We start from the raw sequence: 15,446 nt of genomic DNA on the forward strand, positions 1-15,446 counted from the left end.
ATCTCCACTGTCTGGGGCCCATCTGTATGTCTGGTTTATTTTATGTAGCTTACTGGGTTCCTTTTTTGTGTCTGTAGTTTGGGCAGAAAGTTTAAGGTACACATTTATTTGGTTATGGTCTGAGAGGGGGGATTGCTGCCTGACAGTGAATGCGTTGATATCGCAGGGGTCCAGGTCAGTGATTGTATAATCCACCACACTAGACCCAAGAGTTGAGGAATATGTGAGTCTCCCTAAGGAGTCCCCTCTGAACCTACCGTTAACTATGTACAGGCCTAAGGCTCGGCAGAGTTGCACTACCTCCCTACCGCTTTTATTTATTTCACAATCGAGGTTGTTTCGGTTTGCGATGGCTGGTGTGACATATAGAGGGGTCTGGCCAAACACATGGTTGTTGCCCTGTGGGTCTATGAAGTCAGGTTCACATCCTGTCCTTGCATTTAGGTCCCCACATAGTAGCACCTTTCCTTGGGCCTGGAAATGGCTGATTTCCATGTGGAGAGTGTCAAATATCTCCTCTTCAAAATATGGCGATTCTATTGGAGGTATGTAGATCGCACATAAGTAAACATCGTTTTTTACTATTCCTATATTTTTATCTAATTTTAGCCATACGTGTGATTTTCCCTGTTTTATCGGTGAGATGTGTTTGTTCAGTTCTCTTTTATACCACACCAGGATTCCCCCGGAGGTTCTGCCCTTGCGTGTCTTAATGTTCTTTACTGAAGGCACAATAATTTCATGGTACATTGGGGGACAGTGGGTCGGCATGTCCTTTTGGCACCATGTTTCTGTTAACACAATTATATCAATGTCTTTTATAGCTTTTAGGAATTCAGGGTCTGTACTCTTCATCCCAAAAGTTGAGGAGCGGAGGCCCTGGATATTCCAGCAGCTTATGTGGAAAGAACGCATTTATATAGTTCAATAAAACGAAATAAAATGGACCTATTTTGTGGGATGAGTGTGGAAACACTATTTTCTATAATGCTAAATGATGATTTAGTATAAATTTCATGAGGCATGCACATATATCTATCTAATAGTAGTAATAATACTGATAAGATAACAATAATGATAATGATAAATAACAATATTAATAATTTCTCCGGCTTTCTATCAGGCTGTTCAGCATCGTCATGATCTTTCTCAGTTCTTGGTCTACAGTCTGTGGTCTAGAGGGGGGTCTTGGGTTCTGTTGTTGGTTTTGTAAAGGGGGGTGGGGGACATTGGTGGTCCTGTTTGGGTTACGGCTCCCAATGGTAGAGGGGGTGGGAGGGCTGCGTCTTTTGGCAGTGTTTATGAGGTTTTTTGCAAAGACCCACATCCGCTGTTTGAGTAGATGTATTTCGTCATAGAGGTCCCTTGTGTTGATGTTTGGATGATGGGCCAGGTAGACGTTGGGGAAGACAGAACATCTCGTGTCGATCTCCCTGTTGGTGTTGTGGATTATATAGGCTGGGGTGTCCTTTCTGGGCAGTAGTGTGGAGATCACGATCCGCGCCTCGGGGAATTCCTTGCTGGCCTTTTCCGCCATCCTGTCTCTCTCTCTCTCTGTCTCTCTCTCTGTCTCTCTCTGTCTCTCTCTCTCTCTGTCTCTCTCTCTCTCTCTGTCTCTCTCTCTCTCTCTGTCTCTCTCTCTCTGTCTCTCTCTCTGTCTGTCTGTCTCTGTCTGTCTCTCTCTGTCTGTCTGTCTCTGTCTGTCTCTCTCTCTCTCTCTCTCTCTGTCTCTCTCTCTCTGTCTGTCTCTCTGTGTCTCTCTCTCTGCGCCCCTCTCTCTCTGCCTCTCTCTCTGTCTCTCTCTCTCTCTTTGCCTCTCTCTCTCTGCCCCCCTCTCTCTCTGCCCCTCTCTCTCTGCCCCTCTCTCTCTGTCTCCCTCTCTCTCTCTCCCTCTCTGTCTCTCTGTCTCTCTCTCTGTCTCTCTCTCTGTCTCTCTCTCTGTCTCTCTCTCTCTCTGTCTCTGTCTCTCTCTCTGTCTCTCTCTCTCTCTCTCTGACTCTCTCTCTCTCTGTCTCTCTCTCTGTCTCTCTCTCTCTCTGTCTCTCTCTCTCTCTGTCTCTCTCTCTCTCTGTCTCTCCATTCCATTCCATTCCATTCAAATGCTTTATTGGCATGAAAGTTTACAGAGAACCATATTGCCAAAGCTTACATTGCAAAAAGGTACAGTTTTCTAACATTCTGTAGGTGTCAATCGATTTGACATTTGTTGGGTACATACAATATTACTTTTAAACAATATTAATTTTAAACAGTCTTTGTACTTCATTTGGTACGTTCAATATTAATTTTAAACAGTCTTAATTTTAAACAGTCCTCAGGTTGTGACATGTTGTTACATATTTGGCCCCAAGGTATGGTCTGTCTCCTTCTCCTAGGACTAATCTCAATTTTGACAGATCATCCAATTCCTTGAAATCTGGGGTTGTTTGGCTTAGCTTGTTGAATAATATGTTTCTTGATGTGTTGAATTTTTCGCATTTTAGGAGGAAATGCATTTCTGTTTCAACCTCGCCAGCCAGACATTGATCGCATATTCTATTCTCTCTAGGCTGCCAGGATTTCTTGTATCTGCCTTTTTCAATTTCCAGTTGGTGGTCGCTTAGTCTGTACCTGGTGAGGGTCTGTCTCTGTTTTGTGTCTCTGATGGTCGTGAGGTAGTCTGCCAGTTTATATTCTCTTTTTAGGGCCCGGTAACATTCTAATCTGCTTTGGCTTTCGGTTATTTTGTTCCAATGTTCCAGGTAGGTTTCTTTGCATTTTTTAATGATTTGGTTCACTCGGATTGGTGTTTGGACGGCTGTGTTGGTCTGGGGCTGGTCAGGGTCCGGCTGAGTACTTAGTTTCCGTAGCAGCTGACTCAGGGGACTCTTTTCTGGGTTTAGCTCTTGGGTCTGAAAGGCTTTGAAATGAAGGGTGTCTGGGGAGCTAGATTTGAGGTGATTTAGGAAGTTTAGTGCTCGTTTTTGGATGTTTATTATCAGTGGGTATCTGCCTAGTTCGGCTCTGCATGCATTTGTTGGCGTTTTTCTTTGGGTGCGAAGGATGCTTCGGCAGAATTCTGCATGTAGGGCTTCTATTGTGTGTTTTTCCCATTTAGTGTAGCTTTGGTGATTTAGCGGGCCCCATACTTCACTACCGTACAGTGCAATGGGCAGGATTATGCTGTCAAATATTTTGAGCCAGATTTTGATTGGGATTTGGATGTTGTAGAATTTTCTTTTTATTGCATATAGGGCTCTTCGGGCTTTTCCTTTTAGTGCATTCACTGCTATGCTGAAGCTCCCTGATGCTGTAATAGTTAGACCAAGGTAGGTGTAGCTCATAGTGTGTCCTATAGTGGTATCACTGAGGGTAAACTGGTATTTGTTTTCCTGACATCTGGGCCTTTTTTGAAAAATCATGATGTTGGTTTTCTTTAGATTTACTGTTAGAGCCCAATTTTGGCAGTATTTGTCGAGTAGGTCTAGTTGTTGCTGTAATCCCTGTTCTGTGGGAGACAGCAGAACCAGGTCGTCCGCATAGAACAGGGATTTCACTTCTCCATCCAGGAGACGGAGACCTGGTGACTCGCTTTGCTCCAGCATGTCTGCTAATTCATTTATGTATATGTTGAACAGGGTCGGGCTCAAATTGCAGCCCTGCCGGACGCCTCTTCTCTGGGTGAAGAAATCGGTGCGTTTGTCTCCAATTTTGACCCCGCATTTGTTTTTCAGATACATTGATTTTATTAAGGTCATAGACTTTGCCCCCTATTCCACACTGAAGAAGTTTATAATAGAGCCCTTCGTGCCATATAGAGTCAAAGGCTTTCTTGAAGTCGATGAAACAGGCGAATATTTTCCCATTTTTTGTTTGGTGTATATGTTTTCCAATGAGGGTGTGAAGGGTATAGATATGGTCGGCTGTGCGGTGTTTTGGAAGAAAGCCTATTTGTTTTTTTCTGAGGATATTATGTTTGTTAAGAAAATCAAGTAATCTACTATTTAGAATACTGCAGAATAACTTCCCTGGACAACTGTTGACACAGATGCCGCGGTAGTTATTTGGGTCTGATTTGTTTCCACTTTTATATATGGGGGAGATTAGTCCTTGGCACCAGATATCGGGAAAACAGCCTGAGCGTAATATGATGTTGAATAGTTTGAGTATCGCACCCTGCATCTCCATATTGCTGAACTTGAGCATTTCATTTTTGATGTTGTCTGGGCCACAGGCTTTCTTTAGGTGGAGAGATTTTGTTTTTGTGGCCAGTTCTTTCCATGTGATTGGGGAGTCTAGAGGGTTTTGGTTGTCTTTAATTGTTGCTTCTAATGTGTGGAGTTTTTCTGTGACCTGATGTTGACTTGGATTTGTTTCGTTTATTGGGATGTCTTTGTAGAGGTTTTCAAAATGTGTTCTCCAGATGTCGCCATCTTGGATTGGTAATGCTTGCAATTGTGTTGTACTCAGGTTATTCCACATTTCCCAGAATTGTTTTGGATTGGTGGAGTTTTCAATTTCTTCGAGTATTTTGTGGGTATAGTTTTGTGTTTTGTTCCTAATGGTGTGTTTATATCTTTTGAGGGTTTCATTGTATCTAGTACGTAGGTCCGGATTGTTTGGTTGGCGATGCTTTTGGTTTGATATTTTTCTCAGGTCTTTTCTGGCATTTTTGCATTCGTGGTCAAACCATTTCTTATTTTTATTTTGTCTTTTGTGACGCTTCCTCTTCTGTTTCACAAGGTCGGCTTTTACAGCTGCCTCATGGAAGATCATATTTATATCCTCTATGGCCATGTTTACACCATCTCTGGTGATCTCGTATGGGTTTTCTTTAAATTTTGATATTTTACTTGTGAGATCAGGTGACTTTAGTGCTGTGATGAATTTTTCTCCACTGTCTGGGGCCCATCTGTATGTCTGGTTTATTTTATGGAGCTTACTGGGTTCCTTTTTTGTGTCTGTAGTTTGGGCAGAAAGTTTAAGGTACATATTTATTTGGTTATGGTCTGAGAGGGGGGATTGCTGCCTGACAGTGAATGAGTTGATATCGCAGGGGTCCAGGTCAGTGATTGTATAGTCTACCACACTAGACCCAAGAGTTGAGGAGTATGTGAGTCTCCCTAGGGAGTCCCCTCTGAACCTACCGTTAACTATGTACAGGCCTAAGGCTCGGCAGAGTTGCACTACCTCCCTACCGCTTTTATTTATTTCACGATCAAGGTTGTTCCGATTTGCGATGGCTGGTGTGACATCTAAAGGGGTCTGGCCAAACACATGGTTGTTTCCCTGTGGGTCTATGAAGTCAGGTTCACAACCGGTCCTTGCATTTAGGTCCCCACATATTATCACCTTTCCTTGGGCCTGGAAATGGCTGATTTCCATGTGGAGAGTATCAAATAACTCCTCTTCGAAATATGGCGATTCTATTGGAGGTATGTAGATCGCACATAAGTAAACATCTTTTTTTGCTATTCCTATATTTTTATCTAGTTTTAGCCATACGTGTGATTTTCCCTGTTTTACCGGTGAGATGTGTTTGTCCAGTTCTCCCTTATACCACACCAATATTCCCCCGGAGGTTCTGCCCTTGCGTGTTTTAGTGTTCTTTACTGAGGGCACAATGATTTCATGGTACATTGGAGGACAGTGGGTCGGCACGTCCTTTTGGCACCATGTTTCTGTTAACACAATTATATCAATGTCTTTTATAGCTTTTAGGAATTCAGGGTCTGTACTCTTCATCCCAAAAGTTGAGGAGCGGAGGCCCTGGATATTCCAGCAGCTTATGTGGAAAGAACGCATTTATATAGTTCAATAAAACGAAATAAAATGGACCTATTTTGTGGGATGAGTGTGGAAACACTATTTTCTATAATGCTAAATGATGATTTAGTATAAATTTCATGAGGCATGCACATATATCTATCTAATAATAGTAATAATACTGATAAGATAACAATAATGATAAATAACAATATTAATAATTTCTCCGGCTTTCTATCAGGCTGTTCAGCATCGTCATGATCTTTCTCAGTTCTTGGTCTACAGTCTGTGGTCTAGAGGGGGGTCTTGGGTCAGGTATAAAAGCACGGTTCTGTTGTTGGTTTTGTAAAGGGGGGTGGGGGACATTGGTGGTCCTGTTTGGGCTCCCAATGGTAGAGGGGGTGGGAGGGCTGCGTCTTTTGGCAGTGTTTATGAGGTTTCTTGCGAAGACCCACATCCGCTGTTTGAGTAGATGTATTTCGTCATAGAGGTCCCTTGTGTTGATGTTTGGATGATGGGCCAGGGAGACGTTGGGGAGGACAGAACATCTCGTGTCGATCTCCCTGTTGGTGTTGTGGATTATATAGGCTGGGGTGTCCTTTCTGGGCAGTAGTGTGGAGATCACGATCCGCGCCTCGGGGAATTCCCTGCTGGCCTTTTCCGCCATCCTGCTCACCGCCCTAGCAGTGCCTTCCTGTAGGGTGCGTAGGTCGTTCGTGCCTGTGTGGATCACAATCCATTTGGGGCTTCCAAGGGATTCTTTGTTCAGGATCTTCATTGCTTGGTCTGTGTTGCTGCACCATTTTTTCAGGACTTGATGGTCTGGGAACAGCCTCTGGGGGTCCAGAAACTTTCCGTTGGAGTCGGTCAGCAGGACCGCCTGAGGGGCTGGTTTTTCAGACTGGGTAACAGTAGTCTGGGTAGGACTCGCCTGGTGGCTGGTTGTTGGCTGGGTTTCTGGGATATGTTGTGTGGCAGGCGCGGGGTTTGGGGCTTTCGGTGTGTCATCGTTTGGGGGGGTATCTGTCGGTTTTTGTGTTCCTGTGTGTGAGGACTGGGTAGCAGTAGTCTGGGCATGACTCGACTGAGGGCTGGTTGGAGCGGGGTTTGTGGCTTTCGGTGTGTCTTCGTGTGGGGTGGCATCCGGCGGGTTCTGTGTCCTTGTGTGTGTTTTTGTGTCCTCAGGTTTTTGGACCTTAAGAGGTTTGTGTTGCCTGCTGAGCCTTTCTACGGTCTCCTTCGTTTTGTTTTGTTGAGTACGGAGTTCTTTGATCTCATTTCTTTGCTCCTCTATGGTCTTTCTCAGTTTGTGGATGGTGGACTCGTGTTCCGTTTTTAGCTGTTTGAATTCCTCCTTCAAATTCTTGGCCAGTGTTTCTCTGTATTCGTTGAAATCAAGTTCTAGTTTGGCCAGATTCTCTTTCATCATTTTGTTTTCGTTGAGAGGTGTGGGGGGGGTGGAGATGGACAGGGAGGTGTTTTCCTCTGCTGGTCTCTCTTCTTCTTCCTCCACTTGGCTCTCATCATCCTCTGTTCGACTCTCTTTTGCTTCCTGTCCATTGGTCCTCTTTGTGTCTGCCTTAGTTTTCAACTGGGGGAATTCCTTTTCGAAGGAGTCCAGATTTTCCACATTCCCCTGTATCATGATCTTTCTATTTTTGTTGTAGTAGCTTATGGTTAGCAGGGGGTCATCTTTATCTAGGTTTCCATCTTTACATATTTTCAGTCTGCCTCCACTGCCAATACCTTCACTGGAGACGTATGCGTAGTGTTTTTGTAAAGTCTCCTTCCAGGAGGTGACGTATTCGGTGTAGAATATGAGGTTGTTCTTCAGCTTAGTCCCTTTGTGTGTGGTATAGTCAACGTAGAGGATCTCTGGGTTATTTTTTAGTGTTGTGTACTTGTATTTTTCCTTTGCTTTATTTTTTGTGCATTGCTCAGGATATATCATTTCCCTGCTCATTGTAGTCGTTTGTTTTTTGTCTCAGATAGATAACTTTTTTTTTCTCTTTTTTGTGTCGTGTTCCACCTTAGCCCACTTTTAGGTCCAAAATTGGGAGTTTTTCAGGGGTTCATCTTTGATATAGCTGCTCTTAAAGGTTTATCTTTCTCTTTCTCTCACAGGCTCTTGGTTCGGGTAGTTTATCGTTTCTCTCGGGTTTCTATTCCTTTTCCTCGCGGGTTTGTTCTTTTTTCAGGTTTTTTTCGAACTAAATTTAAATAAAATTAAACTTTTTCCGAACTAACTTTAACTAAAATGAAACTTAGGTAGAATTAGGTAAAACTTATTTCTCCGGCTTTATTTTTTTTTTTTTTTTTTTTCTTTCCTCTTCCGACTCTCTCACTCGCTCTCCGGGTCTCGGACTCGCTCTCTCTCTCCGTGCTCCAAACTCGTCCACTCTCCGTGCCCCGGACTCATTCGCTTTCCGCGCTCTGGGCGGATCTCTTCGCGTCGTCGTGTCGGTCTCAGGCCCCCGGGTTTTTTGACTCACCAGGCTGTTTTTTGCCCTGGTCTCCCGGTCTCCGTTCCCGCGGTCTCTGGGCCTCGCGGTCTCGGGTTCACCCTCCCCAGGTCTCTTACTCGTTTTCCCGGTTCGGGCCGCTCCTCCCGTTCTCCGACCTTGCGGTCTCGGGTTCACCCTCCCCAGGCCTCTTACTCGTTTTCCCGGTTCGGGCCGCTCCTCTCGTTCTCCGACCTCGCGGTCTCGGGTTCGCCCTCCCCAGGCCTCTTACTCGTTTTCCCGGTTCGGGCCGCTCCTCCCGGTCTCCGATCCCGCGGTCTCTGGGCCTCGCGTTCTCGGGTTCACCCTCCCCAGGCCTCTTATTTACTGTCCTGGTTCGGGCTGCTCCTCCCGGTCTCCGGTCTCGCGGTTCAGGCCTCTGTCTCAGTGTGTATCTGTGATTCTCTCAGCGCTCTCTCTCGCTGTTTCTCTCTCGCTATTTCTCGCTGTTTCTCTCTCTCGCTGTTTCTCTCGCTGTTTCTCTCTCCCGAGTTACTCGGAGCAGCTCTCTCTCTCTCTCTCTGTCTCTCTCTCTGTCTCTCTCTCTGTCTCTCTCTCTGTCTCTCTCTGTCTCTCTCCCTGTCTCTGACTCTCTCTGTCTCTCTGTCTCTCTGCCTCCCTCGCTCCCTCTCTCTCTCTCGCTCTCTCGCTCCCTCGTTCTCGCTCTCTCTACCTCTCGCTCTCTCTTGCTCTGTCTCTGTCTCTCTCTCTCGCCCTGTCTCTCTCTCTCGCTCTGTCTCTCTCTCTCGCTCTGTCTCTTTCTCTTTCTCTCTTTCTCTCTCTCGCTGTCTCTCTCTCGCTGTCTCTCTCTCTCTCTCGCAACTGAGTCAGAAGGTTGTGGGTTCCAGTCCCACTCCAGAGACTTGAGCACAAAAATTCAAGGCTGACACTCCAGTGCAGTACTGAGGGAGTGCTGCACTGTCGGAGGTGCCGTCTTTCGGATGGGACGTTAAACCGAGGCCCCGTCTGCTCTCTCAGCTGGATGTAAAAGATCCCACAGCCACTCTTTAAAGAAGAGCAGGAGAGCTCTCCCCGGTGTCAATATTTATCCCTCAACTAACATCACTGAAACATTATCTGGTCATTTATCTTGGGACGAAAAATTGAGTCGCGCCCCAGGAAAAATTAGCGCCCCCACGACCAAAATTGAGTGGTAGCACCCCAAGAGGGAAGTGGAGTGCTACCGGAAGCGCCTCGCCTCCCTCTCGGGGCGCCGTGCCGTGGTACTGCAGGCCTTCCTTCCCTTCTTAATGGGGAGGGGCCTTGCGCAGCGCGACCCGGGGCCCCACTGGGCCACCAGGGATCGGGAGTGCCGGCAGAAGAGCCCGGCTCTCGAGAAGTGCCGGGCTCACGGAGCGCAGCCGGCACTCCGCGGGGGGGGGGGGGGGTGGGTCAGGAGGCCGGGGACGGGAGCGGAGGCAGGTACTGGCAGGCGGCCAGCAACAAAAATGGCCGCCCGGCACCTCGCCTTTATTTAGCGCTGCACCGGCCGCAGGTCGGCCCCCCGACCCCGTCGGACATAGCATCCGGCGGTAAGTCAGGGGGCGCTCCCGAAGATCGCGGCAGGGGCGCTGCACACAGTGATGACGTCATCGCCCGCAGCGCCGCGGGGCGCTAATGGTTAGTGCCGCCGCTAACCTCCCACTGAATTTCGCGGGGCACTAACAGGAGGCGCAAAGCAACCGAATTTTTCCCCCTTGATGTTTGTGGGATTTTTTTAAAAGTTATTCATTCACGGGCTGTGGGCGTCACTGGCGATTCCAAATTTCCCTTTGGTACAACTGAGTGTCTCGCTCGGCCATTTCAGAGTCAACCACGTTGCTGTGGGTCTGGAGTCACATATCGGCCAGACCGGGTAAGGGCGGCAGATTTCCTTCCTTAAAGGACATTAGTGAACCAGATGGGTTTTTACGACCATCACCATTACTGATACTAGCTTTTTATTCCAAATTTATTTAATTAACTGAATTTAAATTTCCCAGCTGCTGTGGTGGGATCATTAGTCCAGGCCTTTGGATTACTAGTCCAGTAACATAACCACTATGCTACTGGGATCTTGCTGTGTGGAAATTTAATGCTGTGTTTTCTTACAACAGTGGCTGAACTTAAAAGTATTTCATAAGCTGTGTCCTTGGGCTGTCTGGGGGCTGTGAAAGGAGCTATATAAATGCAAACACCTTCGTCTTTAATGGTTTGGCTGTAAATCGCAGCGTTTAGTCTAGTACATCGGGATAGAAGTCCATCTAGATCGCCTTCGACCATCCTGGTAGTCACATGATCCAACAATAATGGAGTTGTTGACCAATCACAGCAATCAATCTCTATCCGTGAGTCTCCAACAGACCCAGACACGAGGCGAGGAAAACCCCCAGTGGGGGAGAGCTTTGGGAACCAGAGGTCCAAAGTCACCTGTTCCTCCCGAGCTCGCTACACTCACCACACGGCATGTTGCAAATTAATGTATCCCAGGATGGTACTGAGCCCCAGAGACCGGCCGCGCCACACATTCAATCTTTGGCCTTTGGCAAGCTAAGTGATCCCAGACAGGTTGGTGGTAGGGTCTGAAATTGGCCTCAGCATCGCTGCGTTATTGAGCAGAGAGCAGACAGACAAAATCAGGCAGGGTTCCTACTCCTGTTTGATGTCTAGTGATCTTGGCTGAAGAGGGTGTTTGTGAGCAGCCACGACCTGTCACTCAGAGACTAGACTCATGCAAGATGAATTGGGTGAGGCATCAGCAGCTTCAGGGAGGGGACCCGTACCCCAGTGAGAGTCAGCACCTTCAGGGAGGGGGCCCGTACCCCAGTGAGAGCACCTTCAGGGAGGGGGCCCGTACCCCAGTGAGAGTCAGCACCTTCAGGAGAGGAGGGGACCCGTACCCCAGTGAGAGTCAGCATCTTCAGGGAGGGGACCCGTACCCCAGTGAGAGTCAGCACCTTCAGGGAGGGGACCCGTACCCCAGTGAGAGTCAGCACCTTCAGGAGAGGAGGGGACCCGTACCCCAGTGAGAGTCAGCACCTTCAGGGAGGGGACCCGTACCCCAGTGAGAGTCAGCACCTTCAGGGAGGGGACCCGTACCCCAGTGAGAGTCAGCACCTTCAGGAGAGATGGGGACCCGTACCCCAGTGAGAGTCAGCACCTTCAGGGAGGGGACCCGTACCCCAGTGAGAGTCAGCACCTTCAGGAGAGATGGGGACCCGTACCCCAGTGAGAGTCAGCACCTTCAGGAGAGGAGGGGACCCGTACCCCAGTGAGAGTCAGCACCTTCAGGAGAGATGGGGACCCGTACCCCAGTGAGAGTCAGCACCTTCAGGGAGGGGGCCCATACCCCAGTGAGAGTCAGCACCTTCAGGGAGGGGACCCGTACCCCAGTGAGAGTCAGCACCTTCAGGGAGGGGACCCGTACCCCAGTGAGAGTCGGCACCTTCAGGAGAGATGGGGACCCGTACCCCAGTGAGAGTCGGCACCTTCAGGAGAGGAGGGGACCCGTACCCCAGTGAGAGTCAGCAGCTTCTGGAGAGGAGGGGACCCGTACCCCAGTGAGAGTCAGCATCTTCAGGAGAAGAGGGGACCCGTACCCCAGTGAGAGTCAGCACCTTCAGGAGAGATGGGGACCCATACCCCAGTGAGAGTCAGCACCTTCAGGAGAGATGGGGACCCGTACCCCAGTGAGAGTCAGCACCTTCGGGAGAGGAGGGGACCCGTACCCCAGTGAGTGTCAGCACCTTCAGGAGAGGAGGGAACCCGTACCCCAGTGAGAGTCAGCACCTTCAGGAGAGGAGGGGACCCGTACCCCAGTGAGAGTCAGCACCTTCGGGAGAGGAGGGGACCCGTACCCCAGTGAGTGTCAGCACCTTCAGGAGAGGAGGGGACCCGTACCCCAGTGAGAGTCAGCACCTTCGGGAGAGGAGGGGACCCATACCCCAGTGAGTGTCAGCACCTTCAGGAGAGGAGGGAACCCGTACCCCAGTGAGAGTCAACACCTTCAGGAGAGGAGGGGACCCGTACCCCAGTGAGAGTCAGCACCTTCAGGAGAGGAGGGGACCCGTACCCCAGTGAGAGTCAGCAGCTTCAGGAGAGGAGGGGACCCGTACCCCAGTGAGTGTCAGCACCTTCAGGAGAGGAGGGGACCCGTACCCCAGTGAGTGTCAGCACCTTCGGGAGAGGAGGGGACCCATACCCCAGTGAGAGTCGGCACCTTCAGGAGAGGAGGGACCCGTACCCCAGTGAGAGTCAGCACCTTCAGGAGAGGAGTGGACCCGTACCCCAGTGAGAGTCAGCACCTTCAGGGGAATGGGGCAGGTGGAAATGTATGCTGAGCATGCATTGTACTTGGATTAAATTTCTCTCTTTCAACAGTTCAGCAGGATCTCCTACGGACTGGATTAACATGGAGTTACAGAGGTAAAGTAAACTCTACATTTGAGATTAAATGGGTGGGTAGAGTCCATGATAGGGTAGAGTGTACATGGGCTGTGGGAGGAGATTAAATGGGTGGGTAGAGTCCATGATAGGGTAGAGTGTACATGGGCTGTGGGAGGAGATTAAATGGGTGGGTAGAGTCTATGATAGGGTAGAGTGTACATGGGCTGTGGGAGGAGATTAAATGGGTGGGTAGAGTCCATGATAGGGTAGAGTGTACATGGGCTGTGGGAGGAGATTAAATGGGTGGGTAGAGTCCAGGATAGGGTCTTCTTCTTCTTCTTAGGCAGTCCCTGGGAACCGAGGATGACTTGCCTCCACATTAAAAATGAGTTCTCAGGTGACTGATGAGTCCAATGCGGGACCTACAGTCTCTGTCACAGGTGGGGCAGACGGTGGTTGAAGGGGCGGGTGGGTGGGGTGCTTGGGTTGAAGGGGCGGGTGGGTGGGGTGCTTGGGTTGACGTGCGCTCCTTGCGCTGCCTGCGCTTGGCTTCCGCAACCTCCCAGAGATGCCGGGGAACATAGGGTCTGATGAAAGGGTGGAACTGAAAGAAATCAGTATTTGTAGGGAAATGGTGTTAGGGAAATTGATGGGACTGAAGGCCGATAAATCCCCAGGGCCTGATAATCTACATCCCAGGGTACTTAAGGAAGTGGCCCTAGAAATAGTAGATGCATTGCTGGTCATCTTCCAGAACTCGATAGACTCTGGCACGGTACCCATGGATTGGAGGGTAGCTAATGTTACCCCACTATTCAAAAAAGGTGGTAGAGAAAAAGCGGGGAATTATAGACCGGTAAGCCTGACATCGGTAGTGGGGAAAATGCTAGAGTCCATTATAAAAGATGTAATAGCAGAGCACTTGGAAAGCAGTGACAGGATCGGACAAAGTCAACATGGATTTACAAAAGGTAAATCATGCTTGACTAATCTACTGGAGTTGTTTGAGGATGTAACTGGTAAAATAGATAAGGGAGAACCAGTGGATGTGGTGTATTTGGACTTTCAGAAGGCTTTCGATAAGGCCCCACATAAGAGATTAGCGTGCAAAATTAAGGCACATGGGATTGGGGGCAAGGTATTGACTTGGATAGAGAACTGGTTGGCGGACAGAAAGCAAAGAGTTGGAATAAACGGGTCGTTTTCCGAGTGGCAGGCAGTGACTGGTGGGGTACCGCAAGGATCGGTCCTAGGACCCCAGCTGTTCACAATATATATTAATGATCTGGACGAGGGAATTGGATGTAATATCTCCAAATTTGCAGACGACACAAAGCTGGGTGGGAGGGTAAGCTGTGAGGAGGATGTCGTGAAACTCCAGTACGATTTGGACAGATTGGGTGATTGGGCAGAAACATGGCAAATGCACTAATGTGGATAAATGTGAGGTTATCCACTTTGGTGGCAAAAACAGGAAGGCAGATTATTATTTGAATGGCAATAGATTGGGAGAAGGGGAAGTGCAAAGAGACCTGGGTGTTCTTGTGCACCAGTCGCTGAAGGTAAGCATGCAGGTGCAGCAGGCGGTTAAGAAGGCAAATGGTATGTTGGCCTTCGTAGCAAGAGGGTTCGAGTACAGGAACAAGGATGTCTTGCTACAGTTGTACAGGGCCTTGGTGAGACCGCACCTTGAGTATTGTGTGCAGTTTTGGTCGCCTTACCTGAGGAAGGACGTTCTTGCCATGGAAGGAGTGCAGCGAAGATTCACCAGGCTGATACCTGGGATGGCAGGAATGACGTATGAGGAGAGATTGTGTCGATTGGGATTATACTCACTGGAGTTTAGAAGATTGAGAGGGGATCTCATCGAAACCTATAAAATTCTGTCAGGCCTGGACAGACTAGATGCAGGAAGGATGTTTATGATGGCCGGGGAGACCAGAACCAGGGGTCATAGTCTAAGGATAAGGGGTAAGCCATTTAGGACTGAAATGAGGAGGAATTTCTTCACCCAGAGAGTGGTGAACCTGTGGAATTCTCTGCCACAGAGGGTGGTGGAGGCCAGTTCATTAAATATATTCAAGAAAGAGTTGGATATATTTCTTAAGGCTAAAGGGATTAAGGGATATGGGGAGAAGGCAGGGACAGGATACTGAATTTGGATGATCAGCCATGATCTCATTGAATGGCGGAGCAGGCTCGAAGGGCCGAATGGCCTACTCCTGCTCCTATCTTCTATGTTTCTATGCTTGCTCCCGGCGAAGAGACTTGAGGTGTTCGGCGCCTTCCCGGATGCTCCTCCTCCACTTTGTGCGGTCTTGGGCCCGGGATTCCCAGGTGTCGGTGGGGATGTTGCACTTTTTTAAGGAGGCTTTGAGGGTGTCCTTGAAGCATTTCCTCTGCCCACCTAGGGCTCTCTTGCCGTGTCGGAGCTCCGAGTAGAGCACTTGCTTTGGGAGTCTCGTATCAGGCATGCGGACGACGTGGCCCGTCCATCGGAGCTGATCGAGCGTGGTCAAAGCTTCGATGCTGGGGATGTTGGCCTGAGCGAGAACACTGACATTGGTGTGCCTATCCTGCCAATGGATTTGCAGGATCTTGCGGAGGCAGCGTTGGTGGTACCTCTCCAGTGCTTTGAGGTGCCTGTTGTACATGGTCCATGTCTCTGAGGCATACAGCAGGGCGGGTATCACTGCTGCTCTGTAGACCATGAGCTTAGTGCCGGGTTTGAGGTTGTGGTCTTCAAACACTCTCTTCCTCAGGTGACCGAAGGCTGCACTGGCACACTGAAGGCGGTGCTGGACTTCGTCATCGACGTCTGCCCTTGTTTACAGT

General features: G+C 48.9%; 1 protein-coding gene across 1 annotated transcript in view; it reads left to right on the plus strand.

The window, feature by feature from the left end:
• Positions 1 to 15,446, plus strand: part of LOC147111338 (uncharacterized) — a 161,454-nt gene that overhangs the window by 133,219 nt on the left and 12,789 nt on the right. The window contains exon 29 of the mRNA XM_086000011.1: positions 12,606 to 12,650. Within this exon, the coding sequence (XP_085856137.1) occupies positions 12,606 to 12,650 (45 nt within the window). The remainder of the gene's footprint in view (positions 1 to 12,605; positions 12,651 to 15,446) is intronic.

The sequence above is a fragment of the Somniosus microcephalus genome, chromosome 11, assembly GCF_052327205.1.
Source record: "Somniosus microcephalus isolate GS21.2 chromosome 11, FLI_Smic_1.0, whole genome shotgun sequence".
NCBI lineage: Eukaryota > Metazoa > Chordata > Chondrichthyes > Squaliformes > Somniosidae > Somniosus > Somniosus microcephalus.